At 32.9% G+C, this 25709-nt stretch overlaps 1 protein-coding gene across 3 annotated transcripts in view; it reads right to left on the reverse strand.

Moving 5' to 3' along the window:
• The window catches only part of LOC145258202 (rho GTPase-activating protein 7-like), a 671840-nt gene that overhangs the window by 395253 nt on the left and 250878 nt on the right, over positions 1 to 25709 (reverse strand). The window contains exon 1 of one of the 3 annotated variants that reach the window (XM_080116150.1): positions 23959 to 24456. The exons of the other annotated variants lie outside the window; for them this stretch is intronic. Within the exon in view, the coding sequence (XP_079972276.1) occupies positions 23959 to 24006 (48 nt within the window). The 5' untranslated portion in view covers positions 24007 to 24456. Of the gene's footprint in view, positions 1 to 23958; positions 24457 to 25709 lie in introns of those variants that run through there. 3 annotated transcript variants of the gene reach the window in all.

Here is a 25709-nt window from a genome sequence, read left to right on the forward strand (position 1 = left end):
TTGTTTTAAAAGTCTTAGTTTATGTCGTCTGCCATGTAGTTAGGTCTCTCGCCACCATGGGCCAAACGTTCGTCTTCCGCTGCACGCAATTCCTTTGCGGTCCTCGCCACATGGGGCATTTTCCCCTTTCCTTTCCCTTCTCTTCTTTCTCCGTGACGTCACATTTCGCACTGGCTTTGTCATTTGCATATGTGTTATGCGGCGGCGGCTGCTGCTACCAGCGTTAGCGACTCTGTTACAATAAGGCGAATAGGGATCTCCTGTGTTTGCGAATAATCCTCTTTCGTTTTTGTTAGATCCTTACATCAAGTGGCTTCAAGCCTGGTTAGGAACAATTTCTATTAAAAAATTTACTAATAACGATTTGCGCACTTGGTTGAAGATTGACGAAAACGCTGCTAGAGAAATGCTTACAAGAGAGTCATTCAATTTATTACTCGCTTTTCCGAAATTTTTTTTTTTTTTTTTTCAATAGACCCGCCCTTGTTTTATTCAATTTTTTTTTATTTATTGAATATTGTTGCTATTCATTATTCAAAGACTCTGCAGGTGTACATGGCTAAAGTATTTCAAGCATGAATTTATGGCAAATGAGTTGATGCAATTTCCAACAAAATATCCATACCTTCCGATACGAAAATAATAACATTAATAATGTACTGAATCACCTGCAGACATAAGCAACCCCCCTTTCTCCTATCTCTCACACACTGTCTCGAACCACCCCTTATCATATGCAAATGATCGTTTATACAATTATTTATAAAAATAATACTTCTGCGGTTTACGGACCGTACTATTTTTTTATTTTTAGATAGGAATTTCAAGTTAAATTAAATTTTTACGGTATCTTTTGTTTATTAAATTGTTAGATGAAAGTACAGAATAGATTTTAAAAAAGCTCTTCTCCTCACGTAAAGGTCCTGGATATGACCTTAAACTATATCCGATGGTGAGACCCCAGCTTGCGGGTTTTGGGGAGTGTGGAGCCACCCATTAATTGCTATTGCTCCCAAATCCACTCTGACCCGGAGTGGTAGTACTTGTTAGTGTCGCAACTATGGGTTAAATAGAAACCGACTTGAAAAAAAAAATAAATAAATAAATAAATATATTCTATTAAAAAAAAATTCTTCAAAATAACTGGATTTGACATTAAATAACCTGAAAAGGGTTTATATGCCGTAAAACAAAAACAACCAACAACCAATCCTCACGTAAAGAATGGGTTTCTAAATAACGTTATCATTTCAGCATAATCCGTAAACTATTGAAGTACCGTTGATACTTTTTTATATAAGAGCTCGGCCACTTATGAAAAAAATGTTTTGCAAAATAATAAATAAATAATAAATAGCCCGTCAGTGATTTAAAGTGACCGCACACACCCTTGACCCATGTTTGTTACTTGGTATATACCTAGACAGTATTAAGGGTTAGAGTTGGGGTTTAAGGTTTAGATCCTCATATGGAAAGCAACGAAACCCCGATTTCTCAGCATGCAAAAAAATATGGAGGAAAAAACGCCACCGTTGAACGCTTAGTTTAATGAATTGGAACAGAGCGGTTGGGTCTAACGGTTTTCTCTCCCCCCCCCCGCCGACCTTGGGAGAAAGATGACGTATCTCATAGAATTAAGAAGAACCCAACATGGCAAAAAGAACTCATTTTCCATATTCCTCTGCGGTCGACATCCTGAAAAGTGAAATAAAAACTAATATACAAACCATCATCGTTTTTAGAGTGAACCCTTCGTTTCAGCCTCCCCGCCAAGAACAAGATGAATTTCAGCTGAACTCTTCGTCACAAGTACATATCTCTATATGCAGTCTTGGTACCCCTTATACAGCATTTGTCAGAATCCCAGTTATTAGTTACAAATTATTTATTTACAATATATATATATATATATATATATATATATATATATATATATATATATAGAGAGAGAGAGAGAGAGAGAGAGAGAGAAAAAAGACGTTAAGAACTTTTATTAAAACCCAGCGAGGTGCGCCTGGCCTTGCACAGTCGTTACGCTTAAGTGTATTCATACAGATTTCGTATTTATTATTATCTATTGAATATTATATTGTACCTAATACATAGTACTGGTTTTAAAAGATTATATAAAAATAATGACTTGAGTGTCATCAGCCAGAATGGAAACTAAAACATTTTGCGCTCCAGCCGCGTTCCCTCCCGTTGGAGCTATAAATACATAAAGAAAGATTGAAAACTAAACCATTTCAAGCTATAAATGAATTTGCATATGCGCAAAAGTAATAGAAATAGGTCGGTAAGTTGAAATGAGCATTTTGCATTTCAACTAGCCGACATATTTCTTTGCGCGTTATTCATCCATCCAAACAAAGATTTTACTTGTTAGTGTATGATTACTATTTTCTGTTAATTTCAGTGCTATGTGACCAGTAGTGTAAGAGTTTATCGGTTAAATATTTTCACATACAGATTATCTACTTTATTTATATAGATATAAGTTATTAAAAAAAAAACTTAACAAAACGACTGAATTCGGAATTAAATAGCTCAAAAGAGTTGATATGCCGTAAAAGTAAACAACCAGACCAAACATTTCCTGCCTCCTTCCTCGTTTACGATTTATCATTAAAATCCAGAACATTCCATGACATTGCAGTGTAAACAGGCAGAGATTAGTAAAAGAAACGAGACACGTAAAACCCGGGCTGACCCAGCTAAATCCGGATGTCCGATCCACGACACACGCATAGTAAGCTTGATAAAAAAGAAAAAGAAAAAAGCCCAATTGTACATTTTCTTTAAGACGATTGTCTCTTTCAACAGACGGATGGAAAAATAACAGGGTTGTTTCAGGGTAAAAAAAAGTTCACAGCAGTTTGATTAACGAAGTGTTAATTCCTGTATTTCGAAAATTAATAACAGATTGTACGGAAAGGCTAAAGTGGACCCAACTGAGTAACCGCACTGGAGTCATTCAGCTTTTCACTGTACTGAGGAAAATTGTAGAGTACTTGGTAACCTTTTATGTGAAAACGGTGCGTATGTAGTCAGGTGGAAAAATTTATAAAATAAGGTGAAGTAAATGAGAGGGAAGTAAAGAAAGGAATGAAAAAAGAAAGGAAGTGAAAAGGAAGAAAGGAGGGAAAAAACGCAAAAAAGAAAAATTAGGGAAGTAAAGAAAGACGCGAGCGAAAGGGAAACAGAAAGAAGGAAAAAGACAAAGAAATGTAGAAAAGGTAGGAAGGGAATGCGAAAAAAGGCAGACGACCGAAAAAAAACGAAATGAATAAAAAAAAAAATCAACGAAATTAATGTGTCAGTAAAAGAAGGAAAAGGAAAAACGAAAGGTATGGGGGGAAAAGGTAGAATAGAAATGCGAAAAAAAGGGGAACGACAAAAAAAAATTTAAAGAAATGAAAGACACTAAAAATGTGCATAAAAGAAGGAAAGGGGGGGGTGAAAGAAAAAAAGGGGGGGACGAATTGAAAATGGACTGGGACGAAAAAAAGCGTCAAAAGAAACAGTTGAATAAAAGGAAAGTGACACAAAGTCTAGAAAATAAAACTTGAAACGAGGGTCCTAGAGGAAGAACAGTCTGGTCAAACAAAAATAGTCTGGGAAGTTCCACTAGCATTCTTCGATATGGAGTACCTTGAGTGATTTGCAAAAAACTAACCTCTTCTCAAAGTGTGAAAAGGACTGTACGCCTGTGGAACTCTCTACCGTTTGCCTGTTTCCCACCTGACTACAACTTGGATGTCTTCAAGTCCAACATAAACAAATTCCCGATGAACCGCCCCCTTAAGTAAGACACTTTATCAAATCTCCAATGCTAACTATTACTACGATACTATCCCATTGATTACTGTACACGCAATAACCCTTATCCCCGAGTGGCTTCCGGGCCTTGATAAGTGGTGACCTCCATGTAAAAAAAGGGGGGGGTAAAGAATAGGAAGGTGGACTCCCTTGAACTACAGATTCTGCTCGTCTCCTCTTGGTATGGACTAAACTCGAAGGGTTATATAAAATGGGTTACTTAAAATTTAAACCAATTGACTTACAAATTAATCTGGACAGGTTTTATTGATGGTTGTTTTTGTTTTATGGCATATCAACCCTTTTCAGGTTATTTAATGCCGAATCCAAAGATTTTGAAGAAAATTTTTTTAATAGAATATATTTGTTGTTTTCAAGTCGGTTTCTATTTAACCCATAGTTGAGACCCTAACAGGTACTACCACTCCGGGTCAGAGTGGACCTGGGAACAATGGCAATTAAAGAGTGGCTCCACACTCCCCAAAGCCCGTAAGCTGGGGCCTCCCCACTGGATATAGTTTAAGGTCATATCCAGGATCGGTTTTTATTGATCTTTCTTTTAAGTTTATCCTCCTTCCAAAATACAAGATGGTTCCGTCCATTGCGAGGTTTAAATCCCACAACAAAATAAACAAAACAGTTAAGCACCAATAATTCTTGGACACTTATAAACTCAAACTAAAGCCTAAGAATTTATTAAATACTGCGTTTATTTATTTATTTTTTTTTTTTATTTTTATATATATATATATATATATATATATATATATATATATATAAAAACCCAGTATTTAACGAATTCTTTGCTTTTGGTTTGAGTGTACAAGTGTCCAAGAATTATCGGTGTTTAACTAGGTGTATCAGAATTTTGGGGGAATTTTTGACACCCTTAACACAAAACTGCGAATAAAATATAAAAAATTCGTAATTTCTCCTTTTAAAGCGGGTTTTTTATTTTTTTTATGGAATATACTTCCAAAATAAACTATTAAAGTTGTTTAAAAAATAATAGCAAATATTATTTTTTATTAAAAAAAAAAACAGTGTTTACAAAGTGCCGGCACGCGTTCATGCAGCCATTTTTTTACGTATGAAATCAATTGAATTTTACGAGTTAATTTTTTTTCAATTTTTAAACTTTAAAAATCTATCAAATTTTTCGATTGGTTTAATTTTTACGATATTTTCAGGGTCGATGTGAAATTTTATGCTCTTTCCCAAAACCGAATATAATATTTTAGACAAACGTTTTTTTTTAATTCACGCACCCCCATTTTGAAATGTCTATTAAAAAGTAAATAATTAATTTACTCACCAAAGTTTTATATATCACAAATTGAAGATAAAAGATCAATAAATAAAATATTCTAATTTAAAACAAAAAAATAAGTGTTTTTTGGAAATTTACCTGTAAAGTCCAAAGTGTAAAACCTTTTTTTTAAACCACGTTGATTTTTTTTTAAGTGAAAGCTCATGTTATGCTTAGATTTTCAAGTAAATATCGGACGCTGACGACAATTTTTTCTATTTCATTCAATGTTTTCTTTTTTAGATATTTTTAAAAAAATTCACTCGATAAAGAAGAAATAAAATATATTAATCAAAAACTCGTGTATCTCATTAAGAGAATAAAAAAAATTTGGTAGAGTGTTTTTTTGTTTAACAGCAAAAACTTATAAGTGAATGTGTTCATTTTTTAACTAAGTTGACCCAAAAATACTAATTTTGGTTTACAGCATGCAATAGAAAGAGACATTAATTGTGGCGCTTCGAAGCCACCAGAAGATAAACGCAAAGAAAATCAGAAATTTGTCTCCCTTTATGTAAACAGTGAAAAACATCTGAGTTCGCAGTTTTTTGGAATCCTTGTTTAAAAAAGTATTTTATTTAAAAAAGGACATGGAATATAAGTATAAATATGGATAAATTCTTAACAATGAACAATGGAAGTACCCATTGAATATTATTTTTTACAGGTAAATGATTTTCTTGGAATTTATATATATTTTTTATAATCAAAGTAAGTAAAATTTCGTTGATTTTCTTTAAATCTTTTTTAAAGAAACCGATTTAAAAAAACAAATATTGCATAATTTGCTATTAAACCTGTTATTTTTTAAAATTTGGTCTTTGTTCCTTTAATTGAAAAAAAAAATTAGGGTTTGAATTACATTTTTCAAGTAGTTATAAGCTTTGAAAGATAGTAAGTTGAATTATCCAAGTTCTTATCACACATTTCTAATGGCAGCTTCTGATACACCTAGTGCTTAACTGTTTTGCTTATTTTAGTTGTTGAATTCAATCGCATTTTACCATTATATATATATATATATATATATATAATATATATATATATATATATAAAATGGTAAAATGCGGTTGAATTCAACGACTGCAAAGTCTATATCAGCCATCATTCTTGGAGGTACCAAGAAACTTGCTCTGTTATTTGTGAGAAGGGTATTTAGTTTGTCTCCCACTGCAAGAGATGTGACACCAGCGTCAGAAAGTGGGATTGAGAAGTCAGCGCCCCTGAGGAGGCTCACCCTGATCTGCAAAAAGTGCCTGGGCAGCTCCATCGGCATTCCCCGGTAAGGGCGCCTCAGGCAATTAGCAATAAACTAGATCCTTCTCAACTTCAACTTCGGAAGGCAGTAATTTCAGTGGATGCAGCCAGGAGATTCAGAGTTCATATCCCGTCACGGTTACCACCTGCCAGAGGAATAGTTGGCCGAACGTTGTGAAACAACAAAAAAGATGAGGATAATAGTCATCATTAAATAGAGTTAATAAATAATACTCATTTCAATAATGAATTCCAATCAAATAATATATAGCTCTTTCTCATAGAGAGAAGGCAAAGCCTGAGAGGGTGGACCTCCTAGAACTGCACAAAACCAGCATTATGCCACAATCAAAAGGGACCAGGTCATTACAAGAATGGTCTAATTTCTGTTGGTTGTGGAGGCCAAGGATAAAAGATCCTAGTCAGAGTTTTAGCACAAAGATCATCGTTAACAACTTGAATTATTAATCAATTTACTTTGCCTGCAGTCAAAAGTAATTTAAACAGTCTGATATCTTTATTTTTTCTAGAAGGTTATGAAAACTTTGTCCTTGAATTCCTGGAGAGTAATCTATCTTGGCCCCAACATCTGCGGCTGCGAAAATTGGCCCCTTGTTGGGAACTACTGGCATAAACTCTTAAACAAATATTGGATTTATTCGCATAACACAAAAAGATATCTCGTAGCACGAAGAAAAAAAAATGAGAAAGCAAAGATGTTTATATATGTATGAATTTAGTAATGCAACTGAATTATAGCTAAATGGTTAAATATGAAAGTTTTTGTTTTTTCATTTATCAGAAGTATATTCATATGAAAACATACAAGACTTATTTCATTAAATTATGAGTTAAAATAATTTCAAATTTAATATATAAACGGCTATATGTCTACCTGTCTGTCTCCATATTTTCAAATCCATCTCCTCCGAAACTAAAAGTCGCAGAGCAGCACTAGGGGCCTCAAAAGATTGGACTTTTTACAGACTGTTCTTTTATGGATCTTCAGCAGGTTAAAATAGTTTTAAGTGGTCAAAAAATGGTTCAAAATTGAAACAAATCGTTATACATTTTATACATTCATCTTAATTTATTTTTGATTTTTAATGTATGTCACATTGGTACAACGGTAACGTAACCAGCTTTGAATGTTACAGTTTCGATTTCGATTCTAGCTGATGGCACCCAAATACTTGTTGTTTTTTGTTTTGTTTTATTTTACTTTTGAAACCACGACTATAATCTTTCACGAGAAACACCCATCTGGCTGAAACTACTGTCAATAATTTTCCCCACTCTTTATCTGTGCCTAAGTCCAAACGTAGATTCCATGAGCAAAGCTTCTTTCTTAGAACTGCACGCCAGTGGAACTCTCTGCTGCTTGCCTGTTTCCCACCTGACTACAACTTGGACGTCTTCAAGTCCAACATAAACAAACTCCTGACAAATCGCCGCCTTAAGTAAGACACTCTATCAAAACCCCCAATACTAATAATTACTACAATACTATCTCATTGATTACTGTACACGCAATAACCCTTATCCCTGAGTGGCATTCGGGCCTTGATAAGTGGTGATCCCCATGTAAAAAAAAAAAACAAAAAAAAAACAATATATACGAAATCTGGACAAATTAAAATATATTAAATAAGCATATTTTTGGGGGCGCCCGAGCAAAGCCGGGCGCCCCCAACCCCGCTAATACCCCATATATATAATTAAAAAAATTTTTTTCTAAGTTTACAAATGGAATAATCCTGTAAATTTAAAGCAAGTATAAATATTAATATTTATAGGACAATCCTAACCAGATGAAAAAGCTCATATTCGAGATATAACATTGATATGAGAAATTGAATTTAAACTTTGTAAATAAGAATTTGCAACAAATTTAGTATTTGATAAGAGTTACAAATTGAAAACTTAAAAATTTTCCTTATTCCATGGAGTTTAAGAACCATATTTTGGAATATGGAAATTTTAAGTTTTCAATTTGTGTACCTTGTCGAATAATAAATGTGTTGTAAATGATAATTCAATTTTCATATATATATATATATATATACACACACACACACACACACACACACACACACACACACACACACACACACACACACACACACAGTAGCGTCCAAAACTAAGGGACAAAATTTTAAAACCTAATATTTGTTAGAAATAACCACTGTAAAAAGCTGAAATTTTCACAACTGGTAGTCGTTATCATCCATAATAACATACTAAAATTTGAAGCATTTGCAAAGGATAGAAAAAGAATTATAACAATTATTTATTTATTTTCAAGATAGGAACGTCCAAAAGTAAGGGACAAAATTGAGAAAAGCAATATAAACAGTATGCTATATTCAAATTTTTTGATTTCCTCTAAAGAATAAGTCTTAATTTGTCATTTGTAAATGTTGTATCAGCCGGCAACATGGCGAAATGCCAAAAACTTGATTACTCTGTGAAACAAGCTATTGTGAAGCTACACAAAGAAAAGCTCACTATTAGAGAGATTTCAGAGAAAGTGAAACGTTCCAAGAGTGTTGTAGGCAGGGTTGTTAAATCCTACAATGATACTGGCAAAATAGTTAATGCTTTTAAAACTCGCAGACTCCACAAAACTTTTGCAAGAGAAGATTGAATAATGCAGCGTATGTCATTAAAGGACCATTTTAAGTCATGCACAGAAATTAAACGGGTTATGAATAGTACCACATGTGTTAATGTGTTAAAACAGACTGTTTCTGGACGACTGCAAGAAATAGGGCTGTTTAATCGAACCCCAGGGAAGAAACCACTTGCTAGTTCGAAGAATAAGAAGAGATTAGAGTTTGCAAACAGGTATGTAATTTGGACATATGAAAATTGGGCAAAAGTATTTTTCAGTGATGAAAGCGAGTTTAATTTATTTGGAAATGATTGAAAAAACAATGTAAAACGACGTATTGGTGAAAGATTAAGTGCAAAGTGTACTATGAAAACTGTCAAGTTTGGGAGCGGAAGCGTCATGGTATTTGGAATGTTTTCTAGCCAAGGTACAAAGTCTCTTGTCTGGTTAAAAACTCATGTAAACGCACAGGTCTATAAAAACATTGTTCAAGATCATGTTGTGCCAATCATACAGAATTCAGGTTTCGATAGGGCTACTTTTATGCATGATAATTTCCCATGTCACAGGGTAAAGGTGGTAATGAGTTACCTTAGCAAGCAAGACTTCGAAATTATGGATTGGCCACCGCAAAGTCCTGACTTAAATCCAATAGAAAATCTTTGGATGACCTTAGGAGTGAAAGTTATGGTAAGAAATACCACTAACACGGAGAATTTGTAGGTGAAGCTTCAAGAAGAATGGTCTCAAATTAGTATCGAGAATTGTCAAGAACTGATTCGTTCTTGTAGTCGAAGATGTGCAGCTGTCATTGAGAGCAAGGGCTCATTTACTAAATATTGATTGTACATGTATTTTTATTGTTTTTTGTTTACACTGTTATTCTCAATTTTGTCCCTTACTTTTGGACGTTCCTATTTTGTAAATAAATAAATAATTGTTATAATTCTTTTTCTATCCTTTGCAAATGCTTCAAATTTTAGTATGTTATTATGGATGATAACGACTACCAGTTGTGAAAATTTCAGCTTTTTACAGTTGTTATTTCTAACGAATATTAGGTTTTAAAATTTTATCCCTTAGTTTTGGACACTACTATATATATATATATATATATATATACTAGCAGGACCCGTTAACCAGCGTTGCCCGGTGGAAGCATGCTATCTCTCCTCTCATAGAAAAATTAAAGTATGGTTGTTGTTGGTAGTGTTGTTGTTGCCCAACACCCCACCTCCTCATGTTAAGAACTGCTTTTGGAATAGACACCCTAAACCTCCACATGGTAAGAACAGCTTTCGGAATGGTCTCCAGCAACATCCCCATGTTAAGAATGGCTTTCAGAATAGACACCCCATTTTGGTAGGGGGGGGGCTGTCCAAATATTTGCCACAAATTTAATGAAAAACGTTTCATATTAAAACGATTATATGGAATTTGAATGAAAAATATTGGTCGCATTTACGCATGCGTATGTTTACAAGAATTACCAACTTACATTACTTTGGAATAATTTATTTAAAAAAATTATACGCATTGAACACAGACACTGTAGTGCCGATGTATACACATCAACGTATAAAATCAAAATGCAAAAACGTGTTTGTACGCATATCGTCTGCACATCACTATCCTTAATAAAAACAAATAATTATATTTTGGACCAATCAGCAAACTTTCTAAATTTATTTGAAATAATCTTCTGAGGAGCTATCCAAATGCTTTTAAAAGAGCCAGATTTTATTTCAATAAACCAGTGGAACCCAGTTGACCCGAGTCTACGAATCCGTGTCATTGGCCCTTCCCTCAGCAACACCTCTCTCCACTCACATGAACATTAACGAACACACAAACACACACACACACACAATTCATTGACTTATTATCGTCTTACAATGTATATAAACTTTGCATTGAAATATATCCAATTCTTCTGACTGAAATATTTTACTAATGCAAAAACAAAAAAATTTTTGAATCTTATAAACGACTTTCAATGAATGATCTCTTATATAATATTTTGATTGTAGAAATTCCTCTCTGGACTAAAGTACCATAGATTTGCCATAACAGATGCCACATACACATTTATTATGTCTAGACTCACTATCTTATAACTTTAGAACGGCTTTTGAGTCACATTTAAAAGTTATAACAAAATTCTACATTTCATCCTAGGAGCAACATCATCACAATCGCAACATCTTTAGAGGAAGTAGTTTCAATTTTTCCCTCTAAATAACAAATCCTCCTACTGCCCCTACTCTTCACCAGGAGGATTTCTGCACTTTTGACAGATATGGGATTTTATCCTTATTAACTTAATCATAGACATACCATGATCTTTCCATTCCCCAATTCAAAAATAATAAATTCTCCCTTCTCACATTCTGTCAAATCTCATTGGCTGAGAGCTGACAATTCGTTCATTCCAGAATCTAAATCTTATTACAAAAACGAACGCTCTAGAAAATTTCAAATATGGCGTCACTCTCTACAAGAGACAATAGTTTTAAATAAAATAAACCAAATACAAACATAATAATCAACTGTGACACATCGAGACATGTTCATAAGCCAAGGATTCTTTTATTTTTTACATTATACTGTAGATGTTAATTGTTCTTATACAGTCACACTACCATGCTAAATCTTTTGTGTTTACATAGATTGTACATGGTGTTATTAAATACTGTTTTTCAACACATCGGCTCATACTGATAAGTTTGCTTTGTTTTAAACTAGATAGATATTTCTTTTTTTCTTAGTACAATTGACTAAAATTCTTTCTTTATACACTAAATATAAAAAATAAAACGGATTAAACGAATAATATAGATGAGACCTACATTTTACCAAAACCTTACACAGTGAACTATATTGCTTGACTCTAACATTTAATCATAACCAGAAATTGACAATTTATATACTTTAAAATCTCCTTATGTGTAATTTTGAAGCCTTTAAACTGTCTATTCCTGACTATTTGCATAGTGTGTGCATGTGTGTGTTTTTGTGTGTGCATGTTTGCATGTGTGTGCATGTTTTTTGTGTGTGCGTGTTTGCATGTGTGTGTGTGTGTATGTGTATTTGTGTGATACAAATCACTCTAATACTTGGGTCAACCAGACTCTGCCACGGCAACGCATGGCCGGGTGGGTACAGCTAGTAATTTATAAAAAATGAGCAGAGAAGTTTTGAATATGATTTTCTTGACCCCTGAAACTCACAGCTCTTAATTAATCGATCCAGACTTCCTCTAACGTCTCAGCTAATGATCCCCTTCGTTTTTATAAGAACTCTAAAAATATTCATGGGCATTCTATGCTTTTTCTATTGCTGTAAACCTTCCATTTTAAACACATATGAATTATAACTTTTGTGAATATATGTCTTCCTAACCCATTATTTTGTTTTGTTTACCGTATGACAATGTCTCTCGTTTTTCTCACATTTGAATATAAAGCCTGCAAATATTTATCCCTGAAAATATTTTTCTAAATCTGGCTCATTCTAAAAATATTTTCCTCCTTACAAAACACCCTAAAATTAAACCTCCAAAAACCTGTCGTGAAAACCATCCCTAAAAACCAATGACCTCCTCCCCATAACTGATGACCTCTAATTCTATATAACTAACAAAATTTGGTTCTAATTTAAAACACGGGATAATTAAAAAACAGAAATACAGAAATTTTTGTTGATGTATGTACTTGAAAATGTTATAATATATTCCAAGGATCACATAAATTGATCAAGCAATTTTTTTAACTAAGAAAATCAAAATTTTAATAGCAAATTGAACCCATTCAGAAGCTGATTATGATCTCGTTAGTTCGAATTGAGTTGTCTCCACCTTATTTATAAAACATGGCAAATCAAAAAATAACGTCTCGCTTGGTAATAACATTTGATTTGCTTAGTTAAAACAAGACTACTTCATATGATTTTTGGAATATAGCATCTTTTTGTGTGACGAGTATGTACACCTTAAAGACTTGTCTGTACTTTCTGTATTTTTTAAGTTAGATTCTAAAGAAAAAAAAAATGTTTGTCTTTTAATAATTAGATATAAACGTTAAAATTAAATTTTTTGTTGCTGTCAACGCCGACAATGAACATTAAGTATCATTATTTCTTTGTGTAAAATCGCCAAATTTTTACACAAAATCAGTGACGTCATCATTTTATGTGTAAATTTGATGAATGGTCATAGGTACTATAAATGAATAGAAGTAATATCTTTTTGCTATGGTTTATTGCTCTATTGGGGACTCATTGCGGTGCACCAAGAGGAAGCTCACGTGCCTCTCACAGTGACTTAGTTCACAATACATTGTTTGTAGTCTACATTGCACTGTAGAGAACCTACTGCTGATTTTATAAAATCATTTTTAAATATAATTGCTTGAATTAAAGTTTAAAATGCAAAAGTCAAGTATCCTACTTTAATTGTGCTTTAAACATTTCAAACATGCCCTTGTCATATCAAAGAACGTACTGTTGATTTTATATGTCGAGCCTTTCACCTTGTGTGGTAATAAAACTTCTCAAATACACTTGTGATGTTAGGTTGTGTAAGGTGTTAACTTTGGTCAAAATCGCCTGTTCCTTCTTTTTATCAGATTATTTCAACTATCGTTACTTATCGAAGACATTCCGATACAAAACCACTCTAAGAACACTGCCAGGCACATGAAATACCTTTATATAAAATTTCATAAAAATCAGTCCAGCCGTTTTTGAATCCGTAGGGAACAAACTCGCACACAAAGTTCCTTTGTATATAATACATTAGCCTCTGAACCTTAAGGAAAATTTTAAATCCTTGTGTAAAGGGTTATTTGGAATTAGACTTGATGACTATCTGCCTCTCTTGAGGGTCGAGAGCACCTTTAAAAAAATATAACTCAGTATGTTGTGGTTATTTAAAAAAACATTAGGGGAGGAAAAAGGGCTCCAATTCAGAAAGACTGTCTGACGACCATTTCGACTTTCACCTAAATATCAAAGGGACAAAGGGGATAAAAGTAAGTGCTGCTTCTGGGTCCCAATTTGTTTTTTGTATTTTTAGAAGAGTGGGGGGGGGTACCAAGTTTGCATTAGTTTTATATAAACGTTTTTATTTCTTGTCAGGGAAATGAAAATAGTGAAAGGAAAAAAAAAATGTCCCTTAATTTTAATTTCTTCCTCTCATGAGTTTATGACCTTAATTAGGTTATTAGAACAACATCATGGTGAGTAGCTATGCATGGCATCTCTGATCGTAACAAGACATGATGGAGGTCCAAATGGCAATGGTGATAACACTCACCAAGTTCTATATGACACACTACACTGAGCTACTATGGTACAATAACTTTATATCTTCTCCTTGAATCTATTAATTGTGCCAGAATTAGTATTTGTATTATTCAAACTAATGTTGGCTATGTATTTTTTTTTTTTTTTTTGCAGACTGTTATCCTCATATTCACCACGTTTCAGCCAACTCATCCTCAGGCCTTCTTTGACAGGCTAGGAATACTGAGTCTGTATCCTCAGTAATTACTGCCTTCCATAGGTGTTGTTATTATTGTCTCACCACGTTTTGGCCAACTAACCCTTATCCTCGAGTGGCCTCTTGGCCTTGATAAGTGGGGAGTCCTCTGTAAAAAAAAAAAAAAAAAAATCCTCTGGCCTGCTTTGGGTAGGATCGAAACCTTCAGACAATGCTCACTTGGAACTGTAGACTCAACATCTCTATCCACTGCGGCACGGACCTATCGTCAAAATTTCACAGAAAGCTGGGGTATCTGAATTTTAACAAAAGGGCTATAATATATAATGTTGGCTATTATTTCCACAATGTTTTCACCAATGTAGCCACCAACGTTTGTCAGGTATGTTTTTTTTTTTTTTCAGAATTTGGGAAATTTTATTTCAAACTCAAAAACTTATACAAAATTTCAAACTCGATTCTTTAACTTGGACGGGTATGTTGTTCTTATTCCTTCAACTATAATCCGTGATGCAATGGCTAAAGGTGTTTAACAATAGTCAGTTCAAAGTGGTTGATGGTTCAATCCTTACTGCAAATGAAAATCAATAAGAATAACTTAATAAAATAATGAAAATAATGAGACTGCCAAAAGATACCAAATAAGTATAGCTTATTTGTTTGTTTGTTTGTTTTGTATTTTATATACATGCCATCTAGCAGAGTTATAAGCGAATCTCTTAATGGTTACATGATACATATCTATAAGAAGCAACGTCACGGATAATCCTTTAAAGTACATTACAGAAAAAAAAAAAAACATCAGGGAGAACCATACATCTAACAGAGGTTTTGTATGGAGCCTCAGTGACCAGTATTAAGATCACCATTCACCACCGCCTCTGCTAGACAGAACACGTCCATCAAAATGGATCCATCCAAGCTCCCCAAGAAGATACTCAGTGTTGAGCTTACCCACAAAACTGGACCACGAGAAGCCTTAAGAATGTGCTATAAAGATTAGCTGAAGCTCACCTGGCCTTAACCAACATAGATCCTTTCTTGTGGGAACAAACTGCTAGGGATTGAAACACGTGGATAAGTGCAATGCATGTATTGTGGATTTTGAGGAGAAGAGGCAGGAGAATGGAGCAGCAATGTGAATGAGAAAAGAGTCAAGTGAAAAACTTCATTCTCCTCCCTACCCTTCTCTGTGAACACTGTCCACGATTCTTCTGCCATAGACTAGGTCTTCAAAGCCATACCATTTATGATCTTTAATAAAGAAAAGAGACAAACAACAGAACCCGATACTCGGACATGAGTGGGAGCCACTGCCGTCAACAACATTACAGAAATTCATACTTGGTGCGTATTTAGTGCTCTTATAGAAGTAATAAGAGGAGCTATGCTACAGGCAGATATAAGGGAGGTTCCAAAAGTAATGTCTCCTATTTTTTATTCAGTCCAAATGAATCAAAGGCATTGCATTGTTATGAGGACTGAATTTATGCCTTCATGACCTGAAAGTTTCATTTCTCTGTTGCAGATACTGACGGTGTGAAACGCTAAGAAACCAACCCCTGTCATAGACGTGCATTGGAAGCAGAGATGAATCATTGAATTCCTGGCAAAAGTGCAGTGCTAATGGTGGTGACGATGTAGAAAAATAAATTCTGGAGCACAAAAGGTCACTAGTTTTTATAGTACTACTTTCGTCTTTTTAGCTCTTCAACTTTGAGTTAAAACAAATAAAAGTAGGAGACTTTACTATTCGAACTAGCCTTGCGCACAGATTTTGTTCAGTAAAAAGCCAATTAAGTAAAACCAATTAACATGTGAGAATATATTTGTCAGGTAGATGCCGTTGCTTAGCATTGGGCATGTCTATACCTGCTAGAAATCTCAAAGTTGGTTCGAAGAACCATAGGTTCTAAGACAGTGAGAAAATGATCTAAACAGATTAAACATGTTCAGACGTAGATAACAATCATCAAATCTATTGATCATTCAAGTATATCTAAAAATTGTAAGAAAAAAATCTACAAGGGTTGTTACAAAAATAATGCTTCCTATTTTTTTTATTCCACCCGAATGGATCAGAGAAAATTCCAAATTGCATGCTATGATGACTGAACTTATGCATTCATAACCAGAAAGTTTCAGTTCTATGTTGCAGATAATGATGGTGTGAGGCTCTAATAAAACAATCCCTACCATGGACATGCATCAGAAGCAGAGAGGAGTCACTGAATTCCTCGATGCAGGAAAAAATTGAATCGATCAACTTTCATTGGTGCCTGTTGAATGTTTATGAATCCAATGCAGTTAACGTCAGCAGTTATCAGATGGGTTCATCGATTTCAGAGTGGTAACAGAGATGCAGGGAAAAGCATGCTCTGGACTTTTATGGCAGACATCAAAAGAGGCTGGCAAAAGTGCATTGAGAAAGGTGATGACTATGTAGAAAAGATAAATTCTGAAGTGTGAAGGTCACTTGTTTTAATAGTACTACTCCTGTCTTTGTAGCTCTTGAATGTTTTAGTTTTTTTAGTTAAAAAATATGATGTTTTACTTTTAGAATGACACTTATATTATGATAGTATATACTAGTTTTGTACCAGCTCAAATATTGGACCTTTATTTGCTAATCGTTCTGGTTACATACTTAATTTAAAATGACTACTACAGATTATTCAACTTAATTCGCTACTCACAGTAAATTAGCTTAAAACATTCTTACTATTATTATTTTTAATGCAGATAGTTTACAAATGGGTACATAAAACAGAATCAATTTTGACAAATTTCCTAACAGTATTTCTGTAGTGAACGGACATACAATTCGATCTAATGCCAAAAAAGTGACTGGTTGAATAGCCACCCTCCTTCTTTCTCAATGTTCTCTTCACTTTCAAATGCAAGTTTGTTTTCACATGAAGGTGTTAATCATATTATTTGGATTCATTAGCTTCTGTTCTTATCTTGAGTGTGATTTTCACAACGTTTCGCTCGATGTAACCTCCGACCTTCTTCGAGTGTATCTTGTTGAACTCGGGAATGTTTCTGTCAAACTCGGGAATTTGGACAGAATTTACTTCACAGGAGTAGCATCCTCTTGTTCCGTCAGCCATGACTGGATAGACGTCCTAAATAATTCGCAATTGTATTTTTTAATTAATTTAATTTAATATGATATGGGAACCATTAATTATAAACAATAGATAATATATACAAGTAATAAGTAAACACATTAATATATATAGATGCATGTTAATACATAGTAATAATTAGTAATTAATAGTGATATTTACAACTAGAAATAAAATAGGTTTAAGGCTCCTAAAATTCATACTATAATTGTCTGCAAGGACTCGTGGTGCAGCGGTAAGAGTACTTGGAAAAGTTAATTGCTAAAGTGATATTCTCCTAAAGGTTGAAGGTTCAATCCTCAGCGTCGGCAACCGAAAAATACAATTGCGAATTACGTAGGCTGTTAGAACAAGAGCATGCTACCCTCGTGAATAAAGGGTTCCACTCGAAATTCCGTTCAAATTCCTGAGTTCGACAAGATACTCCTGAATCACACTCAAGATGAATCCAAATGATATGAATAACCAATCCTCATCTCAAAAATTTAGAAATGTAAAAGTTTTTACTCAATATTTTTTCAAACAATGAAAATTCGTTTCAAACCCAAAATCTAACAAACTAGTGTAGAACTGTATGAATAAGGAAATAATCAAGAAAATGACACCTCGAAAGACCCAAGAACATGAGCTCAACTTTATTGTTGTTATGTATGTGTGTTTGTTGTTATGTGTGTGTGTGTGTTATCTGTGTTGTTATGTATGTGTGTTTGTTGTTATGTGTTTGTCAGTTACATTTATATATGTTCTTGGCACTTTTTCAAAGATGCTATTGTCGTCAAAATGCATTATCTGTAGCCAGCTGTAGCTCCCTACTTCTATGCTTTTGGTCAGAGCAGGCAGTATGAAAAAGAACACTTAACAACAAACACACATACATAACAACAAATGCATAACAAAAAGCACACATACATAACAACAAACACATACCAACACATACACATACATAACAAACACACACACATAACAACAAACACATATACATAACAACAAATGCATAACAAAAAACACACATACATAACAACAAACACATACCAACACATACACATACATAACAAACACACACACATAACAACAAACACATATACATAACAACAAATGCATAACAACAAACACACATAAATAACAACAAACACATACCAACACATACACATACATAACAAACACACGCACATAACAACAAACACATATACATAACAACAAATGCATAACAAATACACACATACATAACAACAAACACATACCAACACATACACATACATAACAAACACACACACATAACAACAAACACATATACATAACAACAAATGCATAACAACAAACACACATAAATAACAACAAACACATACCAACACATACACATACATAACAAACACACATACATAACAACAAACACACATACATAACAACAAACAGAATTTTGAACTTTTGAATGCTCTTGTCTATTTCTTATTCAAGAACTTTCCCCCTTCGAGAAACTTTGGTCTTTCAAAATATATTTTACATCTCGGTAAAATTGTTGAAATATGTTTTTTTTTTTTAAATTAGCACTTACTAAATCGTGACATATTCATAGCATCCATGTTTTTATTGTCTATTTTCGTCATTTGCCAATTTAGTTACATTTATATATGTTCTTGGCACTTTTTCAAAGTTGCTATTGTCATCAAAATGCATCATCTGTAGCCAGGAGCAACGCCACATTTCTTTTAAAATAATAGTAATAATACCTTACGTTTTTTTTTTTGTTTTAATTTTAAACGCTATCCAATATGCATAACATAATTAATATTAGAATCATATTTGCTGTATTTACCGACGATTGTTATCCCAAACATCACTGAAAAAGCAGCAGACAAATAAGCAGATTTAATTAATTCAATGCCTTTAACTGGATAATATATAAATAATGTCACCACAATTGAAAGTCACCGAAGTGAAAAAACAATTAACAAAACAATTTATTTCCTGAGTGAATCTAAAAGACCTGATTTGGAGGTATTTCCCTTTATTTTCAAAAACCTCTCATAAAAAAAAATATGCTAGACAAAAACAAAATATCACTTAATATTGGAGATATATATATGTGTGTGTGTGTGTGCTACATAATTATAGTACATTCTTTGGTTAGGGGGAGAGTGTATTATCTGTTATGATACACTGTTCTGCCCCGTGTGTGTGTGTGTGAGAGAGAGAGAGAGAGAGAGAGAGAGAGAGAGAGAGAGAGAGAGAGAGAGAGAGAGAGAGAGAGAGAGAGAGAGAGAGAGAGAGAGAGCTCGGTTTAGATTGGGGTCATTTTTGCTTTTATCCTCCAATCCAGAGTGCCCCTTTTGTGGATCTGGATTATCTCCACATTAAAAATCGGCCTTGTGTCTAACACTACATCCATGGGAAAGCAAGTAAATAGGAACACTTAGCTTTTTACAAAAGCAAAGTTATAATTTTTTTTTTTAAAGTACATCCTCACACGAAATACAATGAACACACACACACACACACACACACACACACACACACACACGATACAAAAGCAGAGTTCATCAACGCTTGTTTCCCTATGACCTTTTTCCTATATACTTTAATGACATAACAGTTTTTAAAATATCTTTTAGTTTTGGGATTGATTTATGTTTAAAAAAACAAAAAAAAAACCCATTTTAATTCTAATTAGTTGCAAATTTTAATTAACAGCACTAGTCATCCATCTCTCACTTAGATATTTATATATGGCCTCCTGTCACTCTATATTGATTCAACCACTTTCTAATAGGTTTTAATGCCATAGTGAGCATTTAGAGAAAGAGTTACTCTCTCTTTTCAACTAATTTACATATACAAATTAGATGGCAAAATAATAGGTCTTTTTACTTCTATATCATCCATAAGGATTAATATTCTAGGTGGAACGATAAAATTGTCGCCCTAAGAAAACAACACTACAGCTTTATTTTAAAACTTTTATTGAAAAAAAAAATCACTTTGGGTAATTTGATTATGTAGTATAGCTGGCATCTATTCAATGTAGCCGCATTCAGCCTCAATCAATGGCAAATGGCTGTGATCAGGCTGGCTTTGGTGTTGTGGGAGGTCAAATTTTTCCTATTCCGATACCCCCCCCCCCAACTGTTCTGATTTTTCCGATTCCTGATTTAGATTAATTGGCCCAACACTAACATTATATATATATATATATATATATATATATATATATATATATATATATATATATATATATATATATATGCACATTAAAACTTTCAATCTGGTTTGTTTGTTTGTTTACCCTTGTACACACTAGGTGACATCATCATTTTGTGATGTCATTAAAATAGAGGTGGGGATAACCGTGCACATTGGATGATGTTACTAAAAGATGATGCCTTATTTTTCCCCATTTATTATTTCTGTAAATAAAGTTTTCTGTAATATATATTTTTTAATTCTTAAAATGCTTTTCACAAATTTTATCACATGTTTTCTTAAATAATGTATTATAAAACAAGGTAGCTACCTTTTTAATTGAATTACGAAACCGAAATCATTTTTTTTTATTGTTTCACGATAGCACAAGACGTGTTAAAGCTAAAATAATTTTTTTAAATAAATAATTTTCATATGGTTTCGTATTTCGTTTCGAGTTTAGTGATTTCCGTTCCGTTCCATATTTTAGCTGAACCTACTCCACTTCCGGTGTCTTAACTGTGTACTGAATGTTTGGATTTAACTCCAATGGTTTAGTTTCATAGATTTTCTAAAAGTCAACAATGTCATAAGAAATAAACTCCATAACCTTTAAATAAATCAAAGCCACACACAACGATCTCACCCAGGGTTTTCCCCATTCGGATAATTTATTTACTTTTTACCGATATAAAAATTGTCAAGTGACTTAAAAAAAGGGTAATAAATAGAAACCATATGAAAATCACAACAAAGAAATTCCACAATAAAGAAATGATTCTTTTCAATGGAAAGAATGTGTTTAAAAGACGAGAAAATAAGACAATCGTCAGGTGAAAAGCTTTTGTTAAGAATTCTTAAAACCCGGCTTTAATTTTGTAGTGCGAAAACATGTGTTGGAACACGCTGAGAAATACCAGGTACAATAGAAAATAATTGTCCAACGTGAACTTCATGGGTACAATGGCGTGTAGAAGTCTTCTGATAACATAGCCAATGTTTTTATTGGTATTTTTCTTTCTTTTCTTTTATTCGTCTGCAAAAATTAAATGCGCGCACGAAAACAAACATGGTGACCCGTGAAAACAATACAAACCCGAAGACCCCTAAAAATCACCTTTTGGTTATCCCTAAACGAGTTTCGTTATTTCTCGTTCACATGTCCCTATTCCGAATTCGTAGCAGCGGGTTGATATCAGTAGGCTTTTTTTTTTCTACCGAAACTGTCATTAACGATGTTTCCACATCAAACTGATATAGATGATTGCACAGTAAAAATAATTTGATTAAAACAAATCATTTTTTTTATTATTTCGAATTATCAAGTAAACACTCCATGTTTTACTTGATTACTAAATTAAAAAAACAAAAATAAAAACATTTTAAAAAAATAATAATATTTTCAAGTTAAATTCAATGTTTACGATATTTTATATCGTTAGGTAATTTGCTAGAATAACTTTTTGGGTAATGGTGCATAAAACGAGATCCTAAGTTTCAAAGATGGCGGCAAGTCTGTCAATGTAGGCATAGAAGCACGAAACTGATACAATACTTCCGCTATTCTTCAAAACTGCTTACTTATATATTTAGGCAAAATATTAAGACTTTTTTTTTGTTGATATATATATATATTTAAAAGATATTAAAATTTCCCCCCAAATATAGTTACATTTTTTTTAATGTAGGATATTGGGTTTGTATTACTGTACACATAGATTCGAAAAAGTTGTCAAAAAACAAAACAAATAAATATTATCAAAGGCAAGATAAGTTACTTTTCTACCAAACTGGATACATTTTCTTTTTTTTTGTCTTTATTCAATGTAATATGTTTATTCAGCTCGAAAAACATAGTGTTTACCGATGTATTGGAAAATTCAAAATGGCACCCGACACTCTCTTTAACATGGTAAGTTTGGGAAAAGGTGTTATAAATAATAAACTAGATAAAATACTATTAAAAAAACACCGAATATATGTCAACTTATGTCACGGTAACATATAATGAGCGAATTTCTAACAGTATTTTGTCTAGTTTATTATTTATAACATCTTTTCCTGAACTTACCGTGTTAAAGAGAGTGTCAGGCGCCATTTTGAATTTTCCAATACATCGGTAAACACTATGCTTTTCGAGCTGAATAAACATGTTACATTGAATAAAAACATGAAAAATATATCCAGTTTGGTAGAAAAGTAACTTATCTTGCCTTTGATAACATTTATTTGTTATATATTTGTTTTTTGACAACTTTTTCGAATCTATGTGTACAGTAATACAAACCCTCCAAAAAAACCGCCTGGACAAAACCTTTGCAAATGTCGGGTGACAAAACTTGAAGATAATCATAAATATGTATATAAAATTATCGGAAAGGCGTAAATTTTAAGTGAAATTCCAAAAAAGGCAAACTGCCTAAAAAAGGCTAAATTCGCGAAATTTGGCTTTAAAACGTCGATCGATAAGTGATCGATTTACAATAATCTTGCATTAGATACTGAGGAGCAGAGCAGCAGCAGAGCACGCAGCAGCACTCTCTACAAATATTTAAATTTTGACTTTTTGTTTCATTTTATATATATATATATATATATATATATATATATATATATATATATATATATATATATATATCTGGTAGATTAATGTCGATTCAATAATAATCTGCTGGGGGGGGGGGGACGAAAAAATTGGGAGAAGGGGAGGTACCGTGGATCCAAAAAAAAAAAAAATGTTTATGACTGTTTTCATCAAAAGAAAAAAAAGGAAGAAGAAAATAGTTCACTGATGTCGGCAAAGACTACGAATTTGGAATAGGGGCATATGAGCGAAAGAGAGAGAGAGAAAAAAAAGTAGAAACTAGAAACAAGGAAATAAAGGGTCCATGAGAACCGAGCTTTGTTTTTATTTTGTGTGATTAGAGTTACCGTAGTTTTTTTTTGTTTTTCTTTTAATTCTAGAAAATCAAGTTTTACAACTAAGCGAATCGTAATGTTTTCGTCCGACATGATTAAATCCTCTGAAATAAAAATGGGAGACAACTCAAATTGAAGTTGAGAAGTGTAAACTCAGCCTTACGTCCAATAATTTGAAATTGGTGCATATGGCGATCAGACGGATTAATGGAAAGTTTTTAAAAATGCTTACCCCGCCTATGGTGACAGCTCGTTTCCGAAACATTGATGTCATAATCATTGAAACGTAACAAAGTCCACTTGTTCAAGATTCACACCGCGCGCATCATCATCCGTAGTTTTTTTTTTTTTTTTTTTCACCGGTAAGATTCACTAAACTGTTTTAGTTTTGCCATCATTGTTTTGTTTTGTTTTGTTTTTATATCTAAAATTTTAAGTTTAATTACAAGATACTTGTGCAGGTAACGGACCGTGCTGAAATGATAACGTTATTATTTAGAGAGCCATTCTTCATATGGGAAGTGAAGTTAACTATTCTGTACTTTCACCGAACAATTTAATAAACAAAAGATGCCGTAAAAAAAAAATGAATTTAACTTGGAAATCCTATCTAAAAATAAGCACTGCAAAAATAGTAACAATAAAAAAATTCTGCTTTTTAGTGTTAAGTCAATTTAAATATTAAAAAATATTTTTTTAAATGATATTTTTTTAATAGAATAATCAGGTCACTAATCAGATAGTTTTAGGGTACCTAAAAAAAAAAAAAAAAAAAAAAAAAAAAAAAACGAAACAAATTAAACCTAAAATTTAGGTTAGAGTAAAATAATAATAATAAATAAATAAATAATAAAATGATTAAAAAAATTGGTTCGTATTGTGTAAAAATATCTATTGTAAACGGGAGTGATTCTATAAAATTATTAAACATAATTAAGGTGCGTCATTTTGATTTCATACTACATGAATGTCTCAAGAAAATGCTCTTCATAAATTATATTTTTGGGGGAGGGGGGATTAAATAAAATCAATTACTTAATTAAATTCAGCAATTATCGTATATTCCGATCGTGCATACTAATAGCTCTCTACCTAACATAAAAAAAAAAAGTTCCCGTTTTTCGGCGTGCACGTGCACGTGTACAAGTGAATCAATGTGTTTCTGTGTGAATTACATTCACACTTACTTCACTAAACGGTTTAATGCTGTGTTTATTTTATTTGTTTATTTTTATTATAAGAAAAAAAAAAACGTGGAAAATTGTCTTGTGCTAGAGAGATAGTTGGGTCGGCCACGGACGGTGGAGGAGGAGTGGGAGTGTGTTGAAGGAACCAAGAAAAGAGCAGAAGCCAGTGGTCTGTCCATGCTAAGATAACACGGACGACACACCATCCCACTTCTCGATCTCTATTAACCGGCAATCTAAATACTTTAGACAACATTCTGGAAAACACGCTACATTTTTCGACCCACACCCTACATCTGAACTCTCCACAAAAATAAAGAAAGAAAAATAATAAACCCCTCGCCACCATAACCTCATCATTTAAAAAAAAATAAAAACAAAAAAAAACACTTTATCTTTGAACTTGAAGGAACTTTAAGATTTTGTTTATTTTTTAAAAGATTTATGCGTTTTATTTATGTTTAATAGCACGATGCAGAAAATTAACTTTAAAAAAATGGTCATGTTTTACTATAGACAACAAAACAAATAAATTTCACCAAAGGCAAGTTTTTTTGGCAAATGTGTAGTTTAGCGGCGTAAATTATTTGATAGACAAAAAAAAAATTTATAAAAACTATTTTTTATATAAAACACATTATTAGACCCAAAGGCAGAAAAAAAAAATTCATTTTTATTTTTTTTTCATCATTTTTTTATTCGACTAAATGTACGACATTCGAGGCCGCCGTAGTGCTTTTAAAATTTGGCCTTTCTAAGGTTTGACAGATTGGTCTTTTTAAGGCAAAATCTGGTC

The sequence above is a fragment of the Euprymna scolopes genome, chromosome 3, assembly GCF_053919585.1.
Source record: "Euprymna scolopes isolate OS-2025 chromosome 3, ASM5391958v1, whole genome shotgun sequence".
Taxonomy (NCBI): domain Eukaryota; kingdom Metazoa; phylum Mollusca; class Cephalopoda; order Sepiida; family Sepiolidae; genus Euprymna; species Euprymna scolopes.